The 16538-nt window shown below is 40.3% G+C and overlaps 1 protein-coding gene across 2 annotated transcripts in view; it reads right to left on the reverse strand.

The window, feature by feature from the left end:
* LOC125988534 (partitioning defective 3 homolog B) overlaps positions 1 to 16538 on the reverse strand; it is an 85599-nt gene that overhangs the window by 23201 nt on the left and 45860 nt on the right. For both annotated transcript variants that reach the window (XM_049753842.2, XM_049753841.2), the window contains 4 exons: positions 13470 to 13685; positions 12714 to 12906; positions 2518 to 2616; positions 2142 to 2402 (listed from right to left, as the gene is read on the reverse strand). In XM_049753842.2, the coding sequence (XP_049609799.1) occupies positions 2142 to 2402; positions 2518 to 2616; positions 12714 to 12906; positions 13470 to 13685 (769 nt within the window). The remainder of the gene's footprint in view (positions 1 to 2141; positions 2403 to 2517; positions 2617 to 12713; positions 12907 to 13469; positions 13686 to 16538) is intronic.

The raw sequence follows: 16538 nt of genomic DNA on the forward strand, positions 1-16538 counted from the left end.
TTTTTTGCAGAATTGTTTGATTCTAATTTTAACCAAATTTTCAAATAAGACCAAATTCACAAAGCTTTCAAAATGTGCAGTATATTCTGACTCCTGCTATGCATATCTTAGAATGTCTTGCATAACATTTTCCAGTGCCTCACATATGTATTTTCAGTTTACAGCTCACAAAGCTGCTCACTCCAAATGAGTCAATCATACGTCTTGATCGTTGGTGTATTTTTACAAAAGCACACCATGAAAATGTTACTAATTGAAGTGGGATTAGTTTTAATTGAAGAAATTTCTTCATTTAAACAAAGCCACCACACACCAAGAGATATAAGGCTGAATGACAGCTCCATGCCCCGGGTTCTCTAACTAGTTTTGAGCCCATTTGAAATTCTAATTGTAGGTATGCAATGAATGGGGATTGCCAAAAGCCTCTCAAATATCAAAACTCTCTCCTTAATCTCACATTAACATAGGATATTCAAATGAAAGCTCTTAAAGGATAGTCAAATGAATGTAAGCGATGATTTGTCACTGGACGACACACATTGTTGCTAGGTTACACTTAGCTGTCTTGCAAAAAAAAAAAACTCGGTGCCTGTGTCTGCACATGTCTGCCTGTTTAAGAGTGCAAATAAAAGTCACACAAGCAAGCAGTGGCCCTTTGTAGCTGCTTAACCAGTCAAACTGAGGTGAAGGAAAAAAAGCTCGTATGATTAATTCATTCGAGGACGCGTGTTGAAACATACGTTAAATCTAGGTCGTTTAGATTTCACCGAAACACATTGTTGTACACTTTAAAATATGATCAAATGTGCCTTCCGGTGATTCGTGAACTGAGAAGGTGCCTCATCTATTATGCGACTTCTAAAAACTAATATTCATTACTGGCAAAGCAAGGCGGGGAGGTGGGGGGGTGGGGTAATGCCAAAGAAGGAGAAAGAAAAAACAGGCCAGTAATGAAGCAACCAGCACTAGTGAATGAGTTAAAGTGGTCCAACAGATCTGTCAGGCTGCTGGAGTGTGGCTAATTATCCTCGCTCTCTCTTTGTCTGCATCCTCCAACGTACTCTGTGGCGCTAACACACAAGCCCACTCTCTCAATGCTATTCGTCCCTCCTTCTGCCATGTCTTTCCATCTGTTCCCTTCTCTTGTCATCCTCTTTGCAATTTGCAAGTCAATAGCATTTCCTTCTTCAAAGAATTAAGCATGCAGGGAGCTTTAAAGTAGCCTGTATTATTTCATTGGGGAGATGATAACATTTGCATTATTATCTTCTTCAGATTCTACACATGCTGAATTACATAGCTAAATTTAAACGCACAAATTCCAAGGCCGCTAATTCTTCTGATGTATAATTCAAGAGGAAGGACTTACTTGACAAACTTGAACTGTTCTTAAGCATTTAGAAGCTGAATACAAAGGGGTCCTCATTTGTATCTGTTTTTCACTACATAACCTTCGCTATTCATGGACTATCAGCGCCACTTCAACTAACACTTGACGGAGATTCAAAAACAGGTTATGTCACCAAAAGCCTAATATGGTCTCCATGTTGGTGAGGGATAGCGCTAGGGTTATGCTTGGGAGTCTACTGACAACCATTGACTGTTAGAAACAGCTTAAACTCACAAACATCAAAACACTTGGGCTTTGAAATCAATAAATTAACCACAGGAATTTTTTTTTTCAACCACACGGGACGTTATTCACCCATGACATAAATACCTGACCCCCACTGGACCCAGGGCACAGGTACAGGAAGGCTCTTCTTAAATTAAATCCTCTCTTTCTATGCTCTTTGCTTTTTTTTATTATTCTTGATTTTGTATGCATTGTATTCTGTATTTTTCCCTTTTTTATGCTCTATGTTCTTTGTTTTTTTTTAATCCTTTTTAACAATGTTTTATTCTTGATTTGTATGCATTATATTCTGTATTTTTTCCCTTTTTTATACTCTATTTTTTTAATCCTTTTTATGTAAAGCGCATTGAGTTGCCTTGTGTATGAAATGCGCTATATAAATAAAGCTGCCTTGCCTTGCCTTGCTTTTTTGGGAAAGCCTCAGTCTATTGCCGTCTTACCCGAGACCCTTTCCCACAAAGGCACCAATGCATAATATGCGACGTAACTAGTTTCTTGATCTCACCTTTCTGCAGGTTGTTGCCTAGACTTGTTGACCTTGGCGTAGAGCCCCTCCAACTCTTCGGCAGAGGGAGTCTGTTTGGTCTCCACGTGCACGAGAGTTGCAGGGGAAGGGGTACGACCAGTCAGCGGCAATGAGTTTGGCTGGAGGAAGTTATTGATTTGGGCATAGTTGGGGTCATTGTCATCATCCTTCACATCGGGGAAGGAGCGTGGAGCGGGGGCGGGCTGGCTGAAGTTGATTTCGGCATACCGCGGATCGTAGCTGTGAGTGACAAGAATTAGGGAGGAGAGAAGAAGGTAGGGGGGAGAACGAAAAATATATCACAGTGATTCAGAACGTTATGGTTGTTTCATGTCAGAGTTGCGCTGATTCCTACCTCTCACTGTTGTCAGGAAACCTGTCGACCTCCTCCTCACTCCAGGCTTCCAGTTTGTTTTTTGCCATTTTACTCTTGTCATCTTTCTTCTTACCAAACCTGAACAAGAGCGGGAGGTTGCAGAAGAAACATCTTTTAATGACTTCAGTTACGTTGTTTTGAGTTAATCCTTGAAACCCATGTAAACCTATTAACGGTAGACTATTTAGTGGAAATTAATTTTTTATATTTTTTTTAATGAGGATGACAATCAAGAGAGATTACGAGCGATCATGTCGTTCAGCATGTAACGCATGAATATTTGAAACTTTTATCTTGCATGTTATTAAAGTGCTGCATCTTTTTTCCAATTAAATTCGCTAGAGTGTTCCTCATTCAGCCTTTCACTTTAAATATTTAAGATTCTTTCATCTCAATATTGCCTCGGAAGGTTTGGTGCAGCAATCTAATGTCTGGATTTATTTCATTAACAGCGAGACGGTTTTCATTAGCACTACTGGAAAGAATGTTGGCCCAGAGTTTCAAAACTGGACTGAAGGCAAACCAATTATTAGTATCTTAAGGGTTATTTACTGTCTTCATCTTGCCTGTTCACAAAGTTCTCCTCCTGTCCATGATGTAATCCCACACTGCATTACCATCATACCTATAATATTCCTCTTGCCTCAAAAACAGCATGAGAGCTAGCAGACTTATATCAATGAGTGGGGAACAAAAATTGGGAACAAACGTTTTTTTCAAAGTCACCTAATGTCGCATTCTTGTCAGAGTTCCTTCAAGGTCGCAAATGTTCACAAAACTTTCGCAAACCCTTCACCAACACTTTGAGTTTTCAAGGATATTTTGCACATGTTAAACATTCCCTTGCATCAAGCAAAGTATTAGTGAACGTCTGCCAACCGTTTGTCGAACTTTGAACGAACCCTTAGAAATCGCTTACAATTGTTTGCTGTAGGATAGAGGCTTAAGGCTTCGCCCTAACAGAACATTAGTTACCTCATTCTTGCCGTACACAACCTGGGCTAGGCAGAAAAGGAAAGTTAGCGCTATTATCATCTTAGGCATCATCATGCGTAATTAATATTTACTCATTATTATTCCGAATAGCAGATTTATTTGATTGTGTAAGCTGTTAGATAGCATCCCTCGCTAAAACGTACTGACAGAGTTTGTTAATTAACATTCCAAGAGGGCAGAGGTCCACATCTGGACTCATTATACCTGCATTAATTAGGAGGAGGAAACCCGACTGAGGTTTGAATGTAAAAATAAATAAAACCCACAGACACATAATGAGGGTGGGACTTTCAATTAGAGACATGTACCTGCCATGAAGGCACTCTCCAATTCATGCATACATACATTTCTAAAATCTCCACTTTAACCCTGTTAAGGTGGACCAACTGTGTTGATACCCTGCCTATCCTTCTTTATTGCTTTATTCCTAAAAATGAATGAGAACATTTTGATTTTCCCATGTTGCAAATGCTAACATCACTGTGACGGTATTGATTGGAAAAACAATAATCAAATTCCTGCTTGTCTGACATGTAAAACAGACACAAATATCAACCGTGTATTTTCAAGTTATTTTCAGGATCGCATACACATGGTGTACTTTCTCAACTAGTCCTATTGCCAACATGCAACGAGTTCTCAAGTGCTTTAAATGCAAGACAGCAAGCCTTACCCACCACTGCTATATTCCAGATCCACAATAAAAACAGATAAAAAACTGGAATATTAAGGTAAGTATGTATGGGCTGCGTCATGACAGACAAGCTACTTTACTGAATAGTAGGGATATGACGATTTCACTGTACACAAAGATTATTTACATATATTAAAGCAGTCATGGGAACAGCCAAAGTGAAGCAAACTATATTTTTCGATTTTACTGATGAGAATTTCACTTCTACAGCTGCATATTTAGTGTTGCACACCACACACACAGAGGAAGGTCACATGCATACGGCAAAGGAGAGACACTAGACAAACAATGCTGCACCTCTTGAACTAAGGGCCTTGGTCTTGACAAGTGTCAAGAAGCAGACTGGTCATTACTGATGAGCTACTGCTACCTCTTTAATGAAATCCTCTCTATGGTGCTATTCCTAAATATATGATTTTTTAGCAGTATGTTGCACTGTCAGCACTATACATCTGTTATGATTTATGTGTATAATTCTTTTGCCAACATCTTGCATTTCTCATGCTAACTTGCATAGCTGCCAGTAAAATGTAGCACAGTAGGCTATAACTTGCCAATGAATTCAAACAAGACAAACACGACACACAATAATCAAGAACACAATGGAGGACTGATTCTTATTCTTATTGTCCTTGGCCTGGGTGGAGGGTGGGAGTGCATACCAGGAGGGTTGCCAGATGCACTGCCATAAAATTAAATTTTGAGTGTTTTCCAATTTTCCACAATCTCTACATACAAAACATACAAAATGAATGTTTATTAGCATTTTCAGAAAAATTTTCAGCGGTGGTAAAAAAAATAAGTCTTGCAAAACCCCCTTGGATAAACTCCCATGGATAAAAGTCTAATTTTGTTACTGCTTATAAATGTTTATTATAATGAAAAAAAGGACGTACTTATTTGGAAAAAACATAAAACCTTTTTGTTCTCCCTTTTCATTTGGGCTGGTGTGCAAAAATGACTTGGACCAATTGAAACTTTTGTTTTAGGTCCAGTCCCATTATTTTTCATGTCTTAACATGAGGCACCAAAAAGTTTTATATGTACTACCAATATTTATGGTACCCTTAACAATTTCTGGGAATGAAAAAAAAAACATTTAAAAAAATCCAGCCTGATCACTATAGTAGACCAAAGTGAGGGTAAAATGGATGAGAGAAGATGAGCGAGCAAAAAAAAAAAAAAAAAAAAAAAACGCCAATGAAAGTGCTGCTCAGCTGGGGAGGAATAAGGAGATTAGCTATAGACTGTTTGGAGGCAATGCCACAGCGATGAGGCACAGGGAGAACAGTTAATCATCCAAGCAGAACTGTTATCTCAGTAATTAGATTGCTCTGTATGTATTTTGAGAGGCGCGCACATATCTCAGTGGAGTTTGCTGTAGGAAGAGAGAGCCCGCTCAAAGAGATTAACACTGTAGACTTGTGTAACAGAGCTTCCCTTTCCTTCATGCTGAAACTATTTCAGGCCGGAAACCTAATAACATTCACAGCACACGCAGTCAGCGAGGATTCTACACTTAAGTAGGGTCTTGTTGCAAATGAGGATCAGACTACAACCACCAGCTCAAATTCAGCTTGTTTGTTAAAGCTAATCTTTTTATGTAGATGCTAACATCACAGAAATGCGACTGTATTCGAATGTAAACGCAATGCGTCTGTGAAGTGGCAATAATGCGACGGGATTTTCATTTTTTTTTAGGTGTTTCCGTTTTTAGCCTTGTTTTCCCTCATTTTTGTTTTGGCCACGAATGTTCATTTTTCTGTGCATCCCAAGTATGGAGTGGCATTTTTCCAAAACACAATTCCAGCACAGTCAACAACCTGCTGTACATACATAACGCAATTTCCTAACGGGAAATAACCTTTTTTTAATGATCCTAATCTAAGAGATGGAAAGAAATTGAGGGAGACAGGCATGCAAGAACGCACAGCAGGCTACTCTCAAGGGAGTATGGAAATAGGAAAAACCTGTTTTAATCAAACCATGTGCAGTTTGCATACTTCAATATCATATGAGCTACCGCTGGGGTCGAGAATAGCGGGAAGGGTGTGCTTGCAAGTTGCGATAATGGACACTACTCGGAGAAGACCAAAAGTGCAGTTGAACTTTGGAAAAACTGAAAATAACAATAATCATAAAGGTGCACAGTGCTCAGTGCACACGTCAGGAAATAATTTCAAAGGCAGTTAACTTCCTTCCTGTCCTGTCTCTACCTCCGGCTCCATCTGTCAGTACCACATCCAACAAACCAAGGTCAGAATTGGGTATGGAACCCACTAATACACATCTGACGCTATAATTGAGCCAACGAGTTAAACTGGAACTACAATTGTGGGTTAAGCCACAAATGCAAACAGCCAGCTAATATTTATCTTGAACGAAGGTGCTCAAGAAGGTGTGGGAGAGACTGAAAGTCTTGGGAGACCATCTGGGTTGTGATCTACACTCACTGAACATCCCTCATCCAGGACACAGAGCTCTTGCTTGTGTGTTTTAGTCCGGCCACACAACTCGGAAGTAAGTTGTTACATGTGTGTGTCATTAGCCAACATTAAACAACAAAATCCATCCATCACTCTTGGCATGAAGTTAACTAGACAACATAGCGGATGTATCCTCGCTTCCTGGCGTCCAATGTGGATTAGTGCGGATGACTATGTATGATGAAATACTAATTGTTCATGACCGTTTCCTGTTGCATCTTTAATTGGCCGCTGAGTGATGGGCCAGTCGGCAGCCGAAGCGCTTTTGAGCCGTCTCGCCGAGACCAATGCGTCTGGACTTCAAACTGGCCGTCCCTGAGGGTCAATTCAAATGACATAACTCCATAAGAACTGATGAACTGCATAGCTGATCAACACAAATGGAAGTCTGCGCTCAGTGCTTCATTTGATAATTACCTCGCATACAATAATTCACTGGCTAAATGGCAGTCTCATATTCCCAACTGGATGAGTCACTGGCAATAGAAATAATTATAATTAAAAAAATGTTTAACTTCATTTGAAAAATGCCACTGTTTAAATGATTGCTGGCAAAGAGAAACACATGCAGTAAAGCTCTTGGGTCGTAATTTCACCCTCCAAGGAAAAAAAAAAAAGATGCACGACAGCTTTGAATGAAAGAGATTTTTTGTTTTGTTTTGGGAGGCCTGTTTTGCTTGCTAAGAGACAGAAAAGGTGTGTGTTGAATTGTTTGGAAGCTTTAGAAAATTCAAAGTGGAGTTATTTATCCTTTAACTAAGGCTCGGGTTCTAGTTTGCAGAAGGGGATGAAAAGATACTTCATTTGGCACACACATCTTGAGAAAGCAGAGATAAAAAAAAAAAAAAAAAAAAAAAAAAAAAAAAGATGTTGCCGTAACATTAAAGTAAAGAAAAAAAAATCTTAAAAGATTTTTGTGTAGGAACAGAAGATTAAGGAAATGCCTGAAAAATGCAGCCGGTTCAGGTGCAAGAAATGGAGATGCAGAAGCTTGTTGTGACTTCGCCTTTATCAGCTGATATATATGCATGAGGACTTCCTCATCATCCTTAGTGTTGATTCCCCCGTCCCTCTGACATTTGACTGGCAGCTCACATCAGTGCCAGCAAACGCGTACATCATTTCAGGAAAGCTGCCCGTTGCATTGAATGGATGGCAGAAAGTGGAAGGAGAAATTAATTTGTTTTCTAGCGGCTGGTGATGGCGATAGCGCCTGTGTCCATTTGCCAGCTCTGGAAAGTTGTAAATTAGAATTGCGCCTCAGTAGCGCAGAAAGAAGGCTGCTTCTGCTGTGCAAAACTAATTTCAGACAATAATACTTTTTCACATTTTTTTTAAACAATTACGAGTGGGCGGACAATAATACACAAGCTTTAGTTTTGAGAAACTGCATCGGGTTCCGGATTGACAGACAAAGCTTGAGAATAATAATGGATTCGAGTAACACCAGAATTTAAAAAATGTGAACAAATGGTGGAAATCAGCGCTTCAGCCACCCTTGATAAGTAAGTAATCGTCATGCATGCCGTTAAAGAACTGCCGAACAGAGACCTTTGCATCAACAATTCATAAGGTTCATCAAGGGATGAATAGGAATGTGGTAAGGGAGCAATAAAGCTTATACACAAGAGAGCGCTTGGAGCTGTGGGCAAAACGAAGAGCTTAATGTATATTTCATAAAAGGGAATACTAATATGAATGAATAGGCTCTTGAAGACTCCAAGATGAGATGGCTATCTGAGATGATTCATCAAAGAAATCCACCTGCAGTTCATTGACCAGTGGCGGTATTAGGTAATGCATCATTTTGCTTCCATCAGCTCAAATGTTAGACGATATTTCATTCAATGGTCCATATTTCCTCACCATATTTAGGCGTAGATACGTATAGGAGAGAAGTGCCCCCCCCATTTTACTGTGGTTCATCATATAGCACTTTCACAGGGGTGTCAAAGTCATTTTTTTCGCGGGCCGCATTGTAGTCATAGCTTCTTTCGGAGGGCCATCATGACTGTCAACCCAAATCAATGTATGAGCACCTCATATTATATACAGTAAAAGCTACAAAACAAACTGACAAATAACTCGTTTTCAAATCAGACGAGTAAAAACTGGTCAAATATTTAAAAAAATATATATTAAAAGTGAAGACAATTTGCAATTCTAGTAATGACACACGAATTTGATGCACAATTTGTCTTTGTGGGCCACATAAAATGCTGTGGCGGGCCATATCTGGACTCCGGCCCTTGAGTTTGACACCTGTGATTTAAGTGATTATTTTCATGTGTTTTTACAGTATTGTGTTTTGAACCTCCCAAAAGGTTCATCACCGATTGTACATTTTTAAGGTAGGGTTTGATTCCATCTCCGGCCTACCTATGTGGAGTTTGCATGTTCTCCCTGTGCCTGCGTGGGTTTTCTCCGGGTATTCCGGTTTCCTCCCGCATTACAAAAATAAGCATGGTAGGCCAATTGAGCACTCCAATTTACTTGTAGGTGTGAGTGGGGGTGTGAATGATTGATCTAATTATATTTATTCCTAAAAATAAAATGTGAAAACCTCCTTGTGTGATGAAATATATCAGGAGGGTGCTTTGTGATAACCCTGCATTTATCACCATGCCTTTATTTGTTGCGTGCTGCTGCAAAATGATTCTTACAGCTGACTACCCTAGAATGAGCAAAATGGCGGCAGTAGCAAATGTCATTTGACACGAAGCTGAGTGTTCAAGAGGCTCATCGGGAAAGGAGTAAAGGCTCAAGGGAAGTTAGCGCAAAGTTCCCTAAAACAACCGTAATAATCCATCGGAAATCAACTTGCGGCGAGCCCCTTCGATTTTGACAAGTGGGTTGCATTGAACGCAGTTTACCAGTGACTGTCTTTCAGCCAGGCACATCCTGACACTCTGCGATAGGATAAAAGCGGAACGGACCACGCTAATTGGCTTGCCTCTCTGTCGGATTTCCTCAGCACTAGTGCCATGAAGGAGTCAGGGTGCGGGGGGGTGCTGGGGTGAAGTAATGAGGTTTAGCATGATGTTGTGTGGATTTGTAAACAGGGTATCAGTGCTGGCTTTCATGTACTTAATATTGGTGCAGGGGGAGGAGTCTCAGCAGAGTGCGCACCAATACTGATGGCTGAAGACTGATCCCGGGGCAGGTGGGATTTGTCACCACCAGTCAGGATTTGCCATGGCAGTTGCGGAACAGAATGAAGATAGACTGTGTCCAATGCCACCTGAAAGTGAGGCTGTGAGTCACCAGCTACATCCATCAAACTCTGACCTGCTGACTACACCATGCAGGATCAAACTAATCCTGTGCAAACTCCAGAGGTAACATGAGCTTAATTTTTTGTTATGCATCATAATTTAAGGAGATGAGTGATGAATACATCTTTGTTTGACATGATCAAGTTCAAGTCTGAAGACTTCTTGGGAGCCTTGTCGCCTAATGTACGTGTGTATGCGCCCCCAAAATTCATTTCAATTGCTCAGACCAAAATCAAGCAATAATCCTATGTGGATGAAATCTCAGAATCACAATCCAATATTACAATAAATAAAGTACTATGAAATATGATGACTCAGTGATGTTTTGGTGCTAATTAGCTTCAATCTGTGCAGGGTATACTAAATTACTATCAAGTCATTGTGAAGCAAAATGTGTTGCCCAATGTCAGAAAACTTAGATGCAGGTTATCCTATCGGTCATCCAACAGGATAAAAAGCCGAAACGCATTATTCATAGGAGTCCTATTGAACACCTGTGGAAGAATGTGAAACATGCAGTCAGGAGAGCAGTTTACTCATGAGTGGAACCGAATTGCACATTTTTTATTGAGAGTTACATAAATGGTCGTTTGGGACTGCCTCAACTGGCAATTTAATGAGTTTTGTTGTGTAGTTATTCAGAAATGAGAATTTCGTCCCATTTTGCGGACAGAGGACTGTGAACGTTTTTTTTTTTTTTTTAAAGCCAGACTTCGCAAAAACTTGAAGCTGATTCTGATTCTGATTATCTCAGTCCAAGTCCCAAAAAAGAAAAGGAGGTGAACTTGAGACTTGCAGTGTCAATGCAGTCTTAAAGTGTGCCAAAATAGCAGAGGTGTTGGGAAAGAAAAGCAGAAGCTTCACTGTTTTTGCAGTGCATCGGTGGCCCCTAAGGCATCATTCCAGGTGAAGGCTTCACTGCTGTCTGCTGAGCACAGACGAGACAGGCAAGGTCTTAGAGGTTCCACCATTTGTCATGGCTTATTTAGCAATCAAGGAGACGTGACAGCAATGGGCCTTGGTGATCCACGTGTTCAAAAGACAAGAAGTCACATCACAGTAAAATCCAGGCGACAAAAGCAAATTTTCACTCTGAACTGTACCCTGACATTTTATCACCATTGGATATGCAGAACCAACTTTGGCAACTTTCAAACGTCTTGACATTCATTAGCTGATTTCCGGAGTTCACCCAATGCCCAGCATGCGATCGTCACAATGGTCTACAAATACTGACGCAACAAAAGCAAATATTTCTGACCAGGGGTTATTGTGTAGGTTTCTGCTGTGTACACTTTCACCACAGGAAGAAAATGAGGTCATATGTTTATGAGTTGCCCTTTTCCTAGTGCTGCCACCGGACTAAAATAACATTTGAGAGCTGAAATTAGATTGAACCACACAACGCTAGAGCTAATTAAGTCATATTTCAAATTCAATAACAATCAATTTAGACAGAGAAAGGCTCGTGCAAGCACTAGGGGTTGAATTGTGCGGTGGTAGTTGCTAGAGACTTGAAGCTGCACCGCACCAAGTGTGAAATAAAATTAGCCAACCATATTTTGACTGTTAAAACCATTTTACTCCTTTCGTTATTTTTTTTTTTAATGCAACCCATCCAGGTTATTCAATTATTAATTTCATTTGCATACTCCAGCAGGAGGAACATGGTATGATGAGTATTTTCCCACCATTTGGTAATTAGGTTTAATTCTAATTGGATTTACAAGACACTATGAAAACCTGACTGGTGATTATTTGTGTTTAATCATTACAGATAAACACAGTAAGCAAATTAGAATTTGTTTGAGAATTTTCCGCACTGTATATGAAGCAATGTACAGTTCTTGAAAGACAAAGGTATAGAAATGTAATCATTGTTTTTAAAAATGTGATTCATCAATTAATTGAAAACAGAAAACAGACTAAAAGATGAAGAAAAATTGGTTGCTCTAAATGGAAAATTTTAAATCGAACCCACGTGATCAGTATTGGTGATCACATTCATGGACAATCGGTATCGGTAGCGTAAAACCCTGATTGGAACATCCTTACTTCAAAGATGGGTCATGGGATTCCAAACCCTTTAGCATCTTTGACGCGAGAAAACAATATGGGATTGTCTTTGGAAAATACAATCCAATTTTATTTGAATCTCATCACATCTAAGTTCCAGCCTGGTCCCATATGTGATTCCACCCAAACTGTATATGTCCTTCACTCTGCCCTTCTCTTTCCGCGTGAACATCTCCTCCATTACTGCCCTTGACACTGCAGCCGATTGAATTGTTATCTGCCATCTGCGGGCTCACGTTCAGTGTGCTGTATCTGTTGCGACAGCCTAATTGAATCTACAGTGTTGGAAGTGTGGCGATACACTGGCCACACCATGTCACTGCCAAAAGATAAGGGGGCTGCTTGTAGGAGGATTGGGCTCACTACAATCAAGATGGGGACACGTTGATCAATGGGTGATAAGCGCTTTGGGTAGGTAATGTGCCCACTGTGGCTTTGTTCCGATTGGTTTCCCTCCAATGCTGCCAAGACTGCATTTATATCCAATATCCCATAATCCTAATTTGCTGAAATGTGTTTGGAAAGTAGGGCACAGATTTTCATATTACTACTTCTGCATATAAAATTATTTTTCGAGTTCAAGAGCTCACCTGTCAACTTTACAAGAAAGCCTCAATTACGTGGAAAATATTTGATCGTGTCTCTTACCTCAAAAGACCAAAGCCTTTTTTTTTGGTCTTCTTCTCCGTATCATCTGTGGCATCCTCACTTCTTTTCTTTCCTTTACTCTTTTTTTCCTTTACTTTCTTCCGTATTGTCACATCTTCGGCATCCAGGTCCTGGCGTGAGGAGCTGCTGAGCGGTGTTTCGTGACCGGAGCTCACCTCAGATTGGTCGTCATCTACGGAGAAATTGTTTCAGTTGAAACTGAGATTTTCAGGTTTGAAGTTGGCATCTGCTGGAATTGACAAGCTTCTGGACAAAAGGTTAGTGGTCAGACAAGACCAAAATTTAGCTGTTAAGCCAAAAACACGATTTGCACATTGAGTTTTGGGAAATCCCTTCTCAACTCTCGAACCTCAACCCTGCTGAACATTTGTGAAAAATGCTTCAAATTCACATCTATACCAGAAAATGAATCAACTTGAATGAACTGCGCTAAGAAAAGTGGTCAAGTGTGTCGGTGGCTCCAAAAACTGTCTTGTCAACATGCAATGAAGTAACCAAATATATAGTGGGGGGGAGCGACTACATAAGATTTTAGTTTGCTTTCCCTAAATTGCTGAATAGACATAATAACATGGCATTTCATTATTCAGAGCACTGCATCTTGGCTGGCCTCCAGCTACTCAGATGCCAGCGTTCTACAAAATTTGTGTTTGTCATGTGAAATCGAATTTAAGTGCAGAATTCTTTAGATACCTGAAAAGTGTGGAGGAAGAAAATTCAAATGTCAATCCTTACCATCTTCAGAAGGTCCATCATAAGACTTGTCAATGGCAATGCGGAAACTTTGGTTGCAAGTGCGTCCCCGGACCATGTGTGGCCGCGGGCGGTGAAATGGGACCTGGCCCTGGATGTCATTCTGCTGGACCTCCGACATGGCTGATTGGAGACTTTCAAGGGAGCTGGACTTCCAGAGGCCCAGGGTTGGGCCTAGTGTTCCATCAGCATTTGGCCCTGGAGCACAGCAAGTACATGTATTAAATGACTGATGAAAAAGAACATAAGAGGACCTTCTTGAAAACAAAATGTCTGCTAGTCTCAAGGAAATATCCGTCAAAATAATTAATCCTTCTGTGTAATTGGTAATCGTTGCCAAGTGAGACACAAATCTGCTCCATTCGCCTGCGATGTTAACTAGATGATGTTGTCGTTGCTTTTCGCAACATCAACTCCGCAGCGCAGATGTCACACTGCTGCAAACGCATCATCTCCAAACACTTACGAAGCAGTGTCATACCAATCTTGTTTGGGACATTTATTTAGTTTTCTCTCATTGTAATTGCTTCTAAGCGCCCATTCTTTTTTTCTTAATTTTGCTATTGACAATTTAAAGGTCTATCTTTCAATTACTGGGACTATCTTTTGAAATTGACCTGAAAAGGTTTAATAAGAATAATGAGGGGCTGGATGAAGGGCATAGAGAGGAACCTGAAAAAGAACCTTTCTTACTCAAGCAACTAAGTCGGGTAGGGTAGGGTAGGACAACGTAAAAAACAGTGCGTACTTTTGAAAGGTGATATTTTCATCATTTTAACATTTTCTTGAAAGGATGACTTGAATCATGGCATTGACGATTTTCTTGTTGAAGTAGAAGCTTTAAAGGGCTTAAAAAGGACAAAAAAAGTGAAACTGAAAACACGACAGAGTCAAAGGAGGTGGAGAGTAAAGATATAAGCACAGTGGCTTTTAAGTCTTGTATTGACTTTTTGCGAGGAAGTGGGATTTGCGGGGAAGAAGGGGTTATAAATAGAGAGGGGGAGCGTTCAAGAATAAAACGCTCAATTTGAGAGGCAGGATTTGTGTCACAAATGTAATTATGGCTGTCCAGCTTGCAGCCTGATAGAATTAAGCTCCTTCCAAGCACACTTCTGCACTATTTGGGAAAAAAACATCATAGTGTGCGGATGTGGGTGCATGCTTCCAAAAATTTAATTTTTGATGATGGTGGTGGGCATTTAAAGACATAATATTCCAGACAGATTTGCAGTGTGTACTCTTGGCTCTGTGAGGACAAAGGCTAACCCTAACCCGAAATCCAATTCACTTTTGCTAAGGTCTTTGCAAGCCTGTGCATGTGTGTCAGGTGGTTAAGGTTGGTGTTAAATGAATAATGAGGCTTTAATGGAATGGCTGAGTGCCGGAGTTATCGTCCGCTCGATCCAGTGGAGGGTGAAATCAGCGTTCATCACGTATCGTTGGTCACTGCCAGCGGATCCTCTCATGGATTGTGTTTGCATCATGTCCACCTGATTGCCACCGATTCAAGCCGGCGTACAAATTTGACAAGCATTCTCAAAGCCGATCAGAACCAGGATGACGGGCATTGGCCTTGACAGATGTAACAAGCTCAAGCCAGGCTCAACAGGCACTGCTGTCTTTTTTGAACAGAACAAATTGTACAGCAGGTATCCAACAAAATTGGGAATATGTGCAGAACCTTGGCTCTAGCTTCTCTTGCTGTCAAAGCAAGACCAGGGTTGTTCCAGTGATTTCCGTTTCACCTTGTGGACCTCATCATAATTCCATTCTGGCAGAATCTTTGAAGGCATTGTTCCGCTTACATATACTTACTCAATTGTGTCTAAAGAGGGTTTTTTATGGTGTTAAAAGATCTATACAATAGAAAATTGACCTTTTAATGTCCTACTGTATTTCCAAAAGACGGATCTCTTGAGTTCCTACCCTAACCACCAAGTGTGAAATTAAACAATCTTTTGTTATCTGCCTAATCCAGAAAATTCATCACTGGGCGAGCCGTTCTGGACTGCTGCTTCCGGATCACATCCCGCTGGGTCTAATTTACATAATAACCACCCGCTCTCCAAGTTTCTTCACCAGCTAGACTTGGTGTAGATCCAGAAATACTTTCTAGCAGACTACACTGTCTGAGGGGCACCGTATCTATCAAGTCTGCTTCTATAAGTAAAAAAACGTTTGTCTTGGCCGACAATCAATTTCATTTCGCACTTAAGAACTTCTAGCTCCATCTTCAGTTGTCATGGTAATGAAATCCAAACCCAGCAGGATTGTATGACACCCACTTGCGTGATCAAAGACATTTTATTTCTGTGGGAACAAATGCATGTCTTATTCATATAATTACTGCTACACTGCCATAAGTGACTGAACGATCGCCGTGGTTGCAAGAAAGCGACTGAGCGTTAAAACAATGAGAAGATCAGTGCTGACCAAAGACCAATAATGGAAGAGGGTTTCCCTGTACGCATTCTTTTGTACAAACAGTTCATAACTGTGTACACACACTCCTGCTTGCTTGTTAAAGGTTCCGTGCCATCATTTAAAAAAAATGTTGAGTTTCCATAATGATTTGGGTTAAAAATGCCTATAATGCCCTTGTGCTAGCTATTCTAGGTCTAGGCAGAGAGGACGGCTGGACATCTCATTAATATTCGATAAGTACCATACTTGATTGGATTGCTTTATTCTTTAATATGGAAAACATTAATTAACTCTGATTGATAGCATGCTATACTATATTGACATCTTTCATTCATAACGATGTCACGTTTTAATCATTCTGTCGGCTCTTACTATCATAGTGAAGTAGAAGTTACAAAGATTGTTTGCCTACTAATAGGAAACATGAGCTGGGTTTAGCCTAGCGTGAGATAGGGTTAGTCTTCTATACCATATTGATGTGTCATTGCAAAAGTAATGATGAAAGTTGCAGGAACATAAACTAAATGCAAAATTCTGGTTTCCGACAAATTCAACAGATGGAGTTACTACTCTTGTATAAAAACAAGTGGAATACTCCAATGCAAACCACAATCATGTCGCAAATGG

Source organism: Syngnathus scovelli, chromosome 2 (genome assembly GCF_024217435.2).
Source record: "Syngnathus scovelli strain Florida chromosome 2, RoL_Ssco_1.2, whole genome shotgun sequence".
NCBI lineage: Eukaryota > Metazoa > Chordata > Actinopteri > Syngnathiformes > Syngnathidae > Syngnathus > Syngnathus scovelli.